Source organism: Lycium barbarum, chromosome 3, assembly GCF_019175385.1.
Source record: "Lycium barbarum isolate Lr01 chromosome 3, ASM1917538v2, whole genome shotgun sequence".
Taxonomy (NCBI): domain Eukaryota; kingdom Viridiplantae; phylum Streptophyta; class Magnoliopsida; order Solanales; family Solanaceae; genus Lycium; species Lycium barbarum.
This window is the reverse complement of record NC_083339.1, coordinates 142,374,431-142,386,834: the sequence shown is the minus strand read 5'-3', so window position 1 is coordinate 142,386,834 and position 12,404 is coordinate 142,374,431. Positions and strand designations below refer to the sequence as shown.

Below are 12,404 nucleotides of genomic sequence, written 5' to 3'. Positions count from 1 at the left end.
CCTTATCCCTATTTTGAGAGGTTGAGAGACTATCTTCGATAGACTCTCGGCTCAGAATAAAACAATAATAAAGTAGGTCAAATAGAAAAAAGGAACAGTAACAACAAATCAATATGTTAAGCTTAAGAACAAGAGACAATATAATAAATTATAACATAAATCGAAAGACAGTAAACTATAGGAGAAATACTACGACTTCTAGTAAGTAAGATAAGCGAAATAATGCTCTACTGCCTACTAACCTTCTACTATAATTCGTGTTCTCCACAATCTCCTATCTAAGGTCATGTCCTCGATATCCTGTCTAATCATCTCTCTTTAGTACTTTTTCGACCCATCTCCGCCTCTCTTGAAGCTATCCATAGCCAATTTCTCACACCTCCACACCGAGTCATCTGCGCATCTCCTCTTTACATGCCCGAACAATCTTAGCCTTACTTCACTCATCTTGATCTCCATTGAGGCCACTCCCACCTTGTCGCATATATCTTCATTTCTAATCCATCTCTCCTAATATGCGCACACATCCACCGCGGCATGCTCATTTCCGCATATACACTATATTATGAAATCTCTATAAAAGTATTAATTTGTAATTTGGTAAAAATAATCATCCTTCCTAATGATTTTTTTTAAAAAAAAAATTATAACTAAAATGTTATCTCATGTTGAATTTAGAGTTTGAAATATTCTTTGTATGTATTAGGAGTATAAGAGAAGAAAAGGCTTCTTAAAAGGGAGTTAAGAGGAGCAAATAAGAAGTTTGGGGTCTTCGCCACCGAGATGAAAATAAACAAAAAAAATAGCTCAAGGGCCATTTGACGGTAACTGAAGTCGCTCTGAAATCAAAGCTACTCATAGCTGTCTTTCTAAACGGTCATCTCTTCCGTTTTTATCGTCTCTCCCGCGATACGCGTTTCTATTTCTTCTCGGAGAAAATCTAGAACCTTCTAGACAATCAGATGGATCGGCGGCGTACGGGAAGTCCGGTGTACGCGCGTCAATGGAGTGGAGGATCAAGCAGTACAGGTTCGTCGTCACCAGTAGGATCACCAGCTCATCCACGTGCTCGATTACCACCTACTGCTACAGGCATGTCTACTATAAAGAGAACTCAAAACGTCGCCGCTAAAGCTGCTGCTCAGCGTTTAGCACAAGTTATGGCTTCTTCGAATAATAGGCTTGATGATGATGACGACGACGATGATGATGATGTTGATCTAGGGTTTCGGAACCATCGGAGTAGTAATAGTAATAGCAATAACAAGAGTAGTGCTTTGTCTGCTATTTCATTAGCTAAGCCTAATAGATCTCCTTCACCCTCGGTAATTTCTTATTCACCTTTTTTTTTTTTAAATTGAATTGAATTGTGTTTGTTATACTGGATTTTCTGTTAGTTATTGATTTTTTGTATGATTTGATGTGAGATTGTTGCCTAATTTAGTGGAATTTGTTTGGATTGGAACCAGTTGCTTAATCAGATAAAAAAGAAGAGAGTGAATTAGAGGATGAAAAAAAAAAAAAAAGATTTTGCAGGTCAACCCTTTCCTTAGGCAATACACTTTTTCTTTTCTTATTGAATTGTGTTTCCTATGCTAAATATTCTGGTAGTTACTCCCTCTGTATGTTATGTTTCAATTTATGTGATACTTTTCGCTTTTCGAGAGTCAATTTGACTAAACTTTGAAGCTATGAATTGGATTAGATTAACTCAAATTTCATGCAGTTTGAATCTCGGGAAGCGAAAAGTATTACATAATTTGGGACAGAGCGAGTATTAACTATTGCATGATTTGGTGTGAGATTATGAATGATTCGTTGTTGCCTAATTTAGTGGAAGTTGTTGGAATTGGAATCAGTTGGTTAATCAGATTCTTGATTGGGCAAAAAGAAGAGTGAAAAAAAAATATTTGCAGGTGAACCCTTTTCTTAGGCAACACTCTTTCTGACTGAAACATGTGCTAACATTGCTTGACTATGAGGGAAAGTGCACTTGTGGTTTTTGATTTGACTTTTCTTCCACTGGCTCAAGATTCAATGAGATAATTTTGTTTTCGATATATCTTGTTCTAAAATCTAAAGGCCAAAGGCTGTTATCAGAAGTTTATTTCTAGTCTTGTGAGCCGGCATTTACACAAGCCTTGGGGGGGTGGGGGGAGTCCTCCAACTTGGCCAGATAGGGAGTAGAAGGTTCTTGTTTTTTTTTTTTTTTCAATCTTCTCAACTTACTTGTTGAAGTTGGTCGGTTCGAACTCGTACCTACGTCACTGTCAAGTAGATCTTCCACTGACTCTTCGAAGTCGTCCACTGAGGCGTGTTCCTGAATGTTTGTTAAAAGGGTATTTAATCACATAGCTATTATACATATGCAATGGTTAGTCGGTATAAGCTATAATGAAAAATTGGCTTCTTTATTCAACAAAAGGGGATGAAAAATTGGCTTCTGTCTAAAGAGCTTTCTGTGTTGCATAAGTATCAAGTCTGGCAACGCTTGTGATCTGTTAATCACTTCGTGGAAGACATTTCCACTAGTGACTTTTTCTTTTGTAAAGGACTAATGCTTTATAACTAATCATGCAAATACTTTGCTGAAGGCTCCTTTTCTGATGGTAATTAGATGCTATCATGTTTAGTTAGGTCGGAACTTTATGGATCACACTCCTTCTGTTCGTTCATCGTCTACTGGAAGACCCTCCTCGATGTCTGTTCGTACATCAGCTGCAACAACAACAACTGGAGCAATAGTGCCACCAAGTAGGTCAACGTTGAGAACTCCAGTTTCCATACCGCCAGTAGAACCTCCTAGTAATCGCTTGAGAGAGAAAAGGTAACAATCGTGTTTTTTGGATAGGTAAAAAGGTAACAATTGTCATTTTCTTTATCTTCTACTGATAATATCTATTACTTATATTTTGACTTAATATGTGACTAAACTACATCCTCAGAAAAGTATTTTGACGAAACTAGTATGCCGTGTAACTTCAACTTTCGAGTGCTTATTAATACTTGCATTGAAACTATGGATTGCTACTTCTGTCTTGTCCATTTTGAAACTCGAATTAGAAACCGATTACAGTTGGATTGAAATTGAAATTGTAAATTTGTGACCTGATGCTGATGTTGAGTTTCTGTCTAGTTCTCATCTTTTCTAACTTTTGGCATTTTAAATCATCTTTTTCTTGATTGTATTGCTTATGCTGTTTAATGGCCCACCCAATGTCTTTGAGTCGAAGAAGTCCACCAACTGCCCTTGCTGGTGTAATAAATAAGAAAGACTTGGGACTTGGTGTTGGACCAGAACAAGACTAGTATTTGTTTGTAAAAGTTCGGAAGTTAACATAATTTATCTAGTGAATTCATGAGGGACTACATAGAATTAAGGACTATTCCTGTGATTTTCAAAAGCAATCAATCAACTATTAGTCGACTGCCCCTTAATCCCATATGTCAGACTACATAATAAGCCTTCTTCCTGACTTCATTTGACGCACAGGAGGGCTGGCAAAAAACCATATGACATATTTGAAAATTGTACAATAATTGATGTCCCCTTAATCTGTATAATAGCTTGATGCAATGTGTATTCGTTGTTTATCACGGCAAGAGACAATGATTTTTAACTGTATTAGAGAACAATAATTTTAGGTTCACACCAGAATTAGGACGCATTGATTTGAAGGATTCAGGAAATGAGCACGAAGCTTCTGCGCTTCGTGATGAGGTATGTTATCTAAGTGAATATGGTATCCGGATGGCTTCTAAAATAGGCTAGACTTGTCCATTCCGGTGCATGTCTTCATCATCTCTTGAGGCTCGCATAATTCAGACGATTGGATAATGACAATTCTGTTAACATTCAAATGAGAGTTGTGTTATTTCTTTGCAGCTTGATATGCTTCAAGAAGAAAACGATGTTATTTTAGATAAGGTTAGTTTTTTAACCTTTCTACATGAAAAGGATAGATGAAAAAATAGTTTGTGCGACTTTGTCACTTTTTGGATCACAATGGCTGATGTATTTTACAGCTACGTCGTACAGAAGAACAACGTGAAGAATCTGAAGCTAGGGTTCGTATGTTGGAGCAACAGGTAATTTACCAATAGTAATGGTCTACACTGTGGGTGGTGATTTCTGGAGGGTGATCTTAATTTGACCCACTATAATTAAATCTATTCCTGGGACATTTTTAAAATGTATAGTTAATTATAAACACCAACAAAAGGGGCGCAGCTGATTATTGTACGAAAGCAGTTTCAGTCAACTAATGATAATAACTCTAACTGGTCTTTACCCAATGAGACATATATTATTTATGGCTTAATAGAACGGGATTCTAGTTGTTGAGGTCATGTTTGGTCTTTCTAGTTTTCTAGATTTAAAAGTTGTTTGAAGCTATTGCAATTCCTTATTTACAGGTTGCTGCTCTTGGAGAAGGAGTATCACTTGAAGCCAAATTATTAAGCAGGTACTATTTGTAATGTTTTCTCCCCTTCCATATTTCTGCTTAACAAACATTGTCTGATGGTATGCAAATGACTACAGGAAGCAAGAAGCACTTCGCCAGAGAGAGGTAGCTTGAAGAACCGTGAATACAACTAGTAAAGAAACATTGTTGCTTAGCTGTGTCACTGATGCGTCAAAGACTGTTGCTTGTCGAACTTTTTAGTCTTTTAATATTAATTTACGTGTCTAGACAAGTCTATTGGGAATTACGATAATAACCAGTCTTGCTTGCTTAATGTTTATGCTTCTATTGCTTTTGGTTTGACGATACTGTTCTTCTCCTGCAATGTTATTGCAGGCTGCTCTTAAAGCTGCACAGCAAACTAAGGATGGAAGAGATGACGAAATTACGATACTTCGTACAGAAATTGAAGTTAGTTCATGCTACTCTTAGAACCTATCCCCCCCCCCCCCCCCCCCCCCCCCGGCGAAAAAAAAGTCATGCTACTCTCTGGGTGCTGTGTGTTTTTGTTGTCACTGATCTTTCTTTTAAATTTTTGTGCAAATTTTTCTTTATCCAGAACTTGAAGGACGACACTGCAAATGCAATGGAACAGCTTCAGGAAGCTGAATCTGAAGCAAAAGCTCTTCGAACGATGACGCAGAGAATGATTTTGACCCATGAAGAGATGGTTGTTGTTTGAATTCTGATGAGATAACTTTTTGGCTTTGCTTCAAAGTATGCTACTCACTACTCGGTCTTCCTCACTTTGATCTCTGTTGTCCTTTTGACATTCTAGGAGGAGGTGGTTCTAAAGAGATGTTGGCTTTCTCGATACTGGGGCCTAGCTGTACAATATGGTAATTTGCTTAATCAGCATCTTTCTTGTGGATTAATTAGGGGTTGTATTACGTATAGTTACTGCTCTGATATCTTTCATTGCTTATTTAGGAGAAAACGTATTTCTTGGCTTCATAACTAAAAAAATACCATGATCACTGAAAGTGTCCATAATGTAGCAACTATGAAGTTGAGAAAGCCCTCCCATCAGTTGACTTAAGAAATAGATGAAGTTTTAGTTAGAGAAGGTTCAAGGAATATCAAATTTGTCCTACATTGAACCTCAAGATGCACCGGTCCCTAGGTGTGACACCATTGTGATTGAACGCGTTAAAAGGGCGACCGAGAATATGTAAAATCACATGGAAGAAGTTGCCTTGAATGACTTACGATCTCTTTTAAATTGGAATCCATGCAGACCTAGCTAATAAAAGGGCGTAATAGAATAATAAGATATACACAGGCAACACCAATTGGTTGGGATTCAGTTTAGTTATAGTAGTACATTAACTTTAGGTCCAATGTGCTAGGAGTCTTTTAGTCTTTCCAGAGATTTAGAGCCCTTAGAAAATGTAAAAAATTTCTAATTTTTGTAATAGTGGACTAAAACAAACTTTGATGGAGTGAAACGGACACTGAGGATTCATATGACTGGCCCCGACTTGCTTGGAATTGAAGCATAGTTATCCAAAATGAAGCAAATCCGGAAAGGATCTCAAACTGTAATCCCTTTATTCCTTCCTTTTTATTACCAGGAATACGCAGGTGCATTGTTGTATTATGAGGTTTTCATGGCGAGGTAGGAGTCTTTCGCAACATATCTCAAAAACATGCAATATGCGGGTTACCCCGCCGTGAAGAAAGCCTGATACTTAGTTAAGAGGAGAGTGGAGGAGCTGGGCTCATGTTCCCTAGAGTTTCGAATCTGTGAGCAATTTAGCTTTTCATTTGACTATCTTAATTTTAAATTTACTTAATGTAGGTATTCTGGCCAACTAGCCCCCACCTCGATTAATCTACTGGTTACTTGCTAGCTTACACCAAGGTGTAGATGGATGAGTTGAAATCAACCAGTGTTTTCTTTAGTTCGTCTCTACTTGGTTTTGAACCCATTGGCCACTTACCTGGGTGCTTGACTATCTTATTTTTTCATGGTCCGCAAGAGCCTTACAGAAGCTTTTGACTCACTTAATTGCTATAATCACCAAGATAAGCCACCTGACTCATAACATTTTTCACAAAAGAAACGAAGCCACCTCTAGTCGAAATTTTTTGGCTGACCATCCTAGGAACCTTTTTAGATCATGTCGTATGTTTAGAATGAAATTAACATTCAAGATAAGTTAGGGATGAAATTGGGATATAGTTGGTGATAAGTTGAGGACCAATTATGGATTTTACTCAACAAAATGAATGTGGTGGGAGTCTCATAATGAACTAAATAGTAGCCTATTCTCTTTCATGTTCAATCTTACTCATGAAACCAAAAAAAATTGGCTAACTGCTCGATTTTATAAGTGTGTTCTTCCTGGGTTATTTGAGGCTGTTTAGTCATGTGGTTTCTTTAAGGGGGCTAATAGTTAGGTGGGCTAACTTTTGTGGTTTTAGGTATCTGTGCAGATATAGCAGGGACGAAGCACGAACATTGGTCATCTTTTGCACCTCTTCCATTTGAAGTTGTGATTTCTGCTGGGCAGAAGGCCAGGGAGGAATCCTGGAGTGGTGCTTAGCTCTTCCCTTGCAATTTTCCGCCCTGCATTAACTTCAAAATGTTCCTTTCTTTCTATGTCTTATGTTTCTCTCTTTGCATCTAAGTTGGATTTTATTCTCTCTTTGTGTTGAGCAGGTGGCGATGATTCTGATCGGAGCAGACGTGCTCGTGACATTAGTGACTTATCTGGAGAGGGAAATATTGAGAGTATGCTGTCAGTTGAGATGGCTCTAAGAGAATTAGCTTCCCTCAAGGTTTCTGTTTGTTTCCTTCCTATTATATGTCGTAAAACTGTGCAGTATATTCTGTAAACAACATTTTTTTCTGCTTTTAGGTTGAGGATGCTGTTATTCTTGCATTGGCACAGCAACGGCGCTCAAATGTAGTCCGGCAGTCCTCTGGTATGACTTAAAATTTTGTGTGAATTTGTAGTTTTGTTGTTTCAATGGATGAAACTGATTTTTTCTAGTTTGTACTCCTCTCATCTCACGTTTATCTGCTGTATGCTTTTACACATCTAAGTTTCGATCTCCTAGAGTTTACACATTTATGTTGACAGTTGACACCATATCTGACGGTCCATAATTGCAGTAGGGCACAGTGATCAACTTAGAGCAAATGCCTGTTGCCCTTACCAAAGGGTGGCTATCGTCTTCTGGCCATGTAAACCTGCATACGAGAAGTGCTCCATTGAGCACGAAAACTTTAAGGATGGATTACCTTGTCCATTGGCCATCTCTGGGTTGTTTGCCATCCTAATGACTATTATTAACTTGCCTGCTCACTGAACATCCAGTGGCACATGTACTTCTCCTTAATGATTAATTTGCTAGTCTTCTTGCTGTTCCATCTTTTTTTAGTTTGAAAATAGAATAGTCTAAAAAATTAAAAAAAGAATAACACTTACTCTGTTTTTTATGCTTTTGTTGCTTGGCAGATCCTAAATCATCTGCTGACCCCAAGTTGATGGAAGCATATGGTAAGGAACATGCTCAATCCACTTGATACAAATTTGAACATGTTTGATTTGGAATACCTCGATCTGCTGGTTATTTGAATATTCTCCTTAACTAGGATTGCTAGATCAATTATCTACATTTCTATATCTAGAATTTGTTAAAAAAGTTGTTTAATGAAGTGCCTTTAATGTCATTCCCCTTTTCTGGACTCAATTTGCCTGCAGGGATGGGGGGTCTTTAAGAACCCCCCTTGGAGCAACAATAAAGTTGTCTCTGTGTGACCTATAGGTCACGGGTTTGAGCCGTGGAAGCAGACACTAATGCTTTCATTAGGGTAGGCTGTCTACATCACACCCATTGGGTGCGGCCCTTCCCCGCACCCTGCTAACCCCGGATGCTTTGTGCACCGGGCTGTCCTTTTTGTTTATTTGAGAGCAGCTGGAATAATCCCTTCTTGATCCTATATGCAGATGTTATAGATGCAACTCTTTTTATAAATCAATTTCATTTCCCCCTTTGGACTTCAGTTTTTGTTCTTTTTTTAGGCTGTTTGGTATATAGGTCATGGCTTGCTAACACTGGAGAATGTTGACATGTTGATTTGTTACGGTATAAGATGTGCCTTCTTTCTTGGGTTTCTTTACAAGGGTTGACCTGTGTGTTTTGGTTGCAGAGCTAAGCCAAGAGGAGTCAGAAGATGTTTTTTTCAAGGAGGTCTGCTGTCCTTTTTGTGATTTATTTATTTTGTTAGGGAGCCATTTCCTCTTCTTCTGTTGTGTTAGCCCCTGTATCAGTTGGCATGCTGGGACGGTTGAGCTTTTTGATTGTTTCCCTCATAGCATAATGAAGTTATACATATCATACTCCTATACCTATCAAAAGATTTTTTTTACAATTATGCTCCTGGTGAGACCAATCTGACTGGATGGAAAGTTTGTTATATCTATAAAGATCTGAATAGAGGCGATGGTTTAGTCAATCGTCGAAACTAGTAGAAGATACAAGTCTTGATCTTTCCACTCGACCCAATGTCAGTTGCATTAGTTCCACCACATGATGAACCATTGTTTAAAATTGCAGGCTTGGCTTACATACTTTTGGAGGAGAGCCAAAGTGCATTGTGTAGAAGAAGATATTGCAGAAGAGAGGCTTCAAGTCTGGATTGGCCGTAGTGGACAGACACCAACCACTCATGATGCAGTTGATGGTAATTCACTTCCTCTATTTTTTTTCTTGAATAAAGGAATACGACCCATACTTACTACTAATTAAAGTTCAATTAATGGTCTTCGGTCTTAGCTTTCACATTCCATTGTTGCCACTTAAACCATTCTCATTTTCAAAAAAAGAAAAAGTTTCTTCCTAGAAATTCCATGTACCTAGAATCCTATTATGTTTAATCAACTTTTGAGCATAAAAAACTTAGTTATTTTATACTACTAATGAAAGCCCAAACTCCTGCAATAAATAGCCAAGTCTCTTGATCCATCATAGTTTAAGTATCTGGATGCCCCCATTTTATGATGCTAGCTTGAGTAGGATAGGGGCTAAATTAGTCTTTCTACTACACTCCACTTTCCTACATGCTTTGTCTCCTATTATAATTTTCTTTTATTCTTTCTCAACTCTTTCGAAGGAACTTCTCATTTTAACTTTAGGGAAATAATATTTAACATGGAAAATGAAGTCTTTTGAAAAATCACAAATTCTTTTGTTATTGGCAATATGTAACTTTTATTAATATACCATACTGGGAAAAGTTACAACCAAATAGTGTTTCACAAGTTCGAGCAACAATTATGATATGAAATTTTTAATTTAAACAGTTCCAAGGAAAGTAAAAGAAAAAATTCTGAACAATATCTACTACGTAAAGGTTACACATGTAATAGGGTTGAAGTTGTAAAACAAATATAGAAATAGTTGAAAACTATTTTGTCCCTTAACTTATAAAGGAGTTACTATTTGCTTTACCTGGATAGTTATTAAGATGCCCCTAAAAGCACGTAGGAGCTTCCACTTATCATGGTTGCGAAGTCCGTACTTTGTAGGCTTGGTGGAAAATCTAAATTTTGTAAACTATAATTGGCATTACTTTGTCGCCTAATTATGATTGGCATTGGTTAGATTGGACCCAAAAGCTAGTTTTTACCTAGACTTCATATTGTCGGTGGTGCCATAGAACATTCTTTTGTAGGCCCTGGTGGAAGAGCTTTTCTTATGTAAAGCTATAATTGATCATCACATGCATTGTTTAGCATTGGACCTGCAAAGCTAGTGTTACACTAGACTTCATGTTTCCAATGGTGCCATAGAATACAGCTTCTATAATTGTATCTTCCATCCATGCGTGCTATTTCGTTGTTTCTCTATTCTCTTACATATTTATGAAGGACAGCTAAAAGAATTGAAACTATTACCGTTCCCGCTGAAAGAATTGAAACTATTACCCTAGTGTTATGGCATCACCACCTATTTGTAATTCCTTCCATCATTCTTTTCAAAGTTTATAGATGATGCTTGGCATGATGAGGGATTCAGGTAAGGAAAAAAAAAAAGGGTTCTTTCAGAGGAAAGAATGATGACTTGAGATATACCTTTGTCGATAACGTTATTGGTCTGTTTATCTTATGTAAAGCTATAATTGATCATCACATGCATTGTTTAGCATTGGACCTGCAAAGCTAGTGTTACACTAGACTTCATGTTTCCAATGGTGCCATAGAATACAGCTTCTATAATTGTATCTTCCATCCATGCGTGCTATTTCGTTGTTTCTCTATTCTCTTACATATTTATGAAGGACAGCTAAAAGAATTGAAACTATTACCGTTCCCGCTGAAAGAATTGAAACTATTACCCTAGTGTTATGGCATCACCACCTATTTGTAATTCCTTCCATCATTCTTTTCAAAGTTAATAGATGATGCTTGGCATGATGAGGGATTCAGGTAAGGAAAAAAAAAAAAGGGTTCTTTCAGAGGAAAGAATGATGACTTGAGATATACCTTTGTCGATAACGTTATTGGTCTGTTTATCTTTTTTAATCTTTCATTATGCAATAAATGAATTACCTTCTGAGGACTTGAAAGCTGAAAATCGGAGGTCTTTAGAAAGTGTCTTTGAATTGTGTATTAGAGTTTATTGGCCGAATGTAATCCGTTGCTTATTTTCACAGTTGAAAGAGGTTTAATAGAATTGAGGAAGCTGGGGATAGAACAGCAACTGTGGGAAGCTTCTCGTAAAGAAATTGACCAACCAGATAATGGCAAAATGACCGCGGAGTCAGAGACATCTCCATGATGGACGTGCATAAATGTAGTTGTTTGATATCTCTATTCTTTTAGGGATTGAACCCCCCCTTTTTTTCTTTTTTCTTTTTGGGTTCACAGTTCTGATAGATATTATTTCTTCGTCGTCGTCCGATTTATTCTTCTGGTTTGTTTTCCTGGAATTTTGAAATGGTAGAGCTTTGGGATCTGAGAACAGAAAATTGTAATTAGTTGTTTGTATAATCAATTGAGTGATGCAAAAACTGATATCATCTGTGAATTGAGCTGCAATGTTACTTTTTGTTAAATCCAATAATTTCCATTAATAACACGAGACGTGTCAAAAACATATCTGACAATTAGGTGAGATTTAACCATATTCGTCTATATGCCAGTACTCCTTGCATCATCTGTAATTAAAGTCTATTTATTTTTTCCCAAATGATCCAAAATGGACGTAAACACTTGTTCGTCCTGTCCCTATCATTTCTCTGCCTGTCCTCAATAATGTCCGTCTGGAGTATGGTATATCTCCAATGAAATGTTAGACAGGAAATTGGACACATATAAATTTTAACTTCGTATCTATGGGTTTCTTGAAGAAATTGCTAAAAGCTCAGTGTACCAGCAGAATGAAGAGTGCAAGCTAAAAAAGCAAGTGGAAGAGGGAAAATTCATGATTGAGTCAAATACAGGTGTCGTGTCCAGTGGACTAAACATTATCTGTGAAACATTATAATTGCTGGCATGAAATTCATAAAAAATAATAATAATAAAAAAAAAGAGCGTCATATCTTTGAGCGTGCAAAATATGTGTGATGTCTTCTTGGGAAATGGCAATTTTATGTGTGTCTTTCACGCTACATATGAATGCAAGTGAAGTCATAGAATAATCAATCTTCTAGCGTGGTTATAGGCGCTAAAACCTCGTGTTACGGTTGATCTTTTCTTAAAATATTACTATTAGGAAATACTTATATGCATATTTATTGGGCAAATGTCAAATGGTCATATCAGAGAAAAGAACATAAATGACTGCTTAACTATGAGTGTAGGTTCAAAATAGTCCCTTAATTATGCACTTAACGGTTTTGGTCCTTTAAGTTTGTCATAAGTTAATAAAATTGGTCCCTTAACTATGAGGGTTGATTAAAAACAGTCCCTTAAGTATGCACTT

At 37.1% G+C, this 12,404-nt stretch overlaps 1 protein-coding gene across 2 annotated transcripts; it reads left to right on the top strand.

The window, feature by feature from the left end:
* The first annotated feature begins 731 nt into the window (after positions 1 to 731).
* LOC132633171 (coiled-coil domain-containing protein SCD2-like) lies at positions 732 to 11,507 on the top strand. 2 transcript variants are annotated; one of them, XM_060349408.1, is made up of 17 exons: positions 732 to 1,325; positions 2,634 to 2,827; positions 3,646 to 3,721; positions 3,887 to 3,928; positions 4,027 to 4,089; positions 4,417 to 4,466; positions 4,544 to 4,571; positions 4,803 to 4,877; positions 5,026 to 5,136; positions 5,245 to 5,305; positions 6,894 to 7,007; positions 7,132 to 7,250; positions 7,331 to 7,397; positions 7,934 to 7,975; positions 8,629 to 8,669; positions 9,036 to 9,162; positions 11,134 to 11,507. In XM_060349408.1, the coding sequence occupies exons 1-17, from the start codon at positions 963 to 965 to the stop codon at positions 11,256 to 11,258; spliced, it is 1,698 nt and encodes a 565-aa protein (XP_060205391.1). In that variant the 5' UTR covers positions 732 to 962; the 3' UTR covers positions 11,259 to 11,507. The 2 variants fall into 2 exon arrangements, with proteins under 2 accessions (XP_060205391.1, XP_060205392.1); XM_060349409.1 differs by having other exon boundaries at positions 1,187 to 1,325; positions 2,638 to 2,827.
* Positions 11,508 to 12,404: the final 897 nt, after the last annotated feature.

What these genes read in the sequence shown, in the direction of transcription:
- LOC132633171 (XM_060349408.1), top strand. Translation starts at nt 963, where the DNA reads ATGGATCGGCGGCGTACGGGAAGTCCGGTGTACGCGCGTCAATGGAGT. An exon ending in TTCGTATGTTGGAGCAACAG is followed by an intron (nt 4,090 to 4,416) that starts GTAATTTACCAA and finishes CCTTATTTACAG; the next exon opens with GTTGCTGCTCTTGGAGAAGG. An exon ending in GAAGCCAAATTATTAAGCAG is followed by an intron (nt 4,467 to 4,543) that starts GTACTATTTGTA and finishes AAATGACTACAG; the next exon opens with GAAGCAAGAAGCACTTCGCC.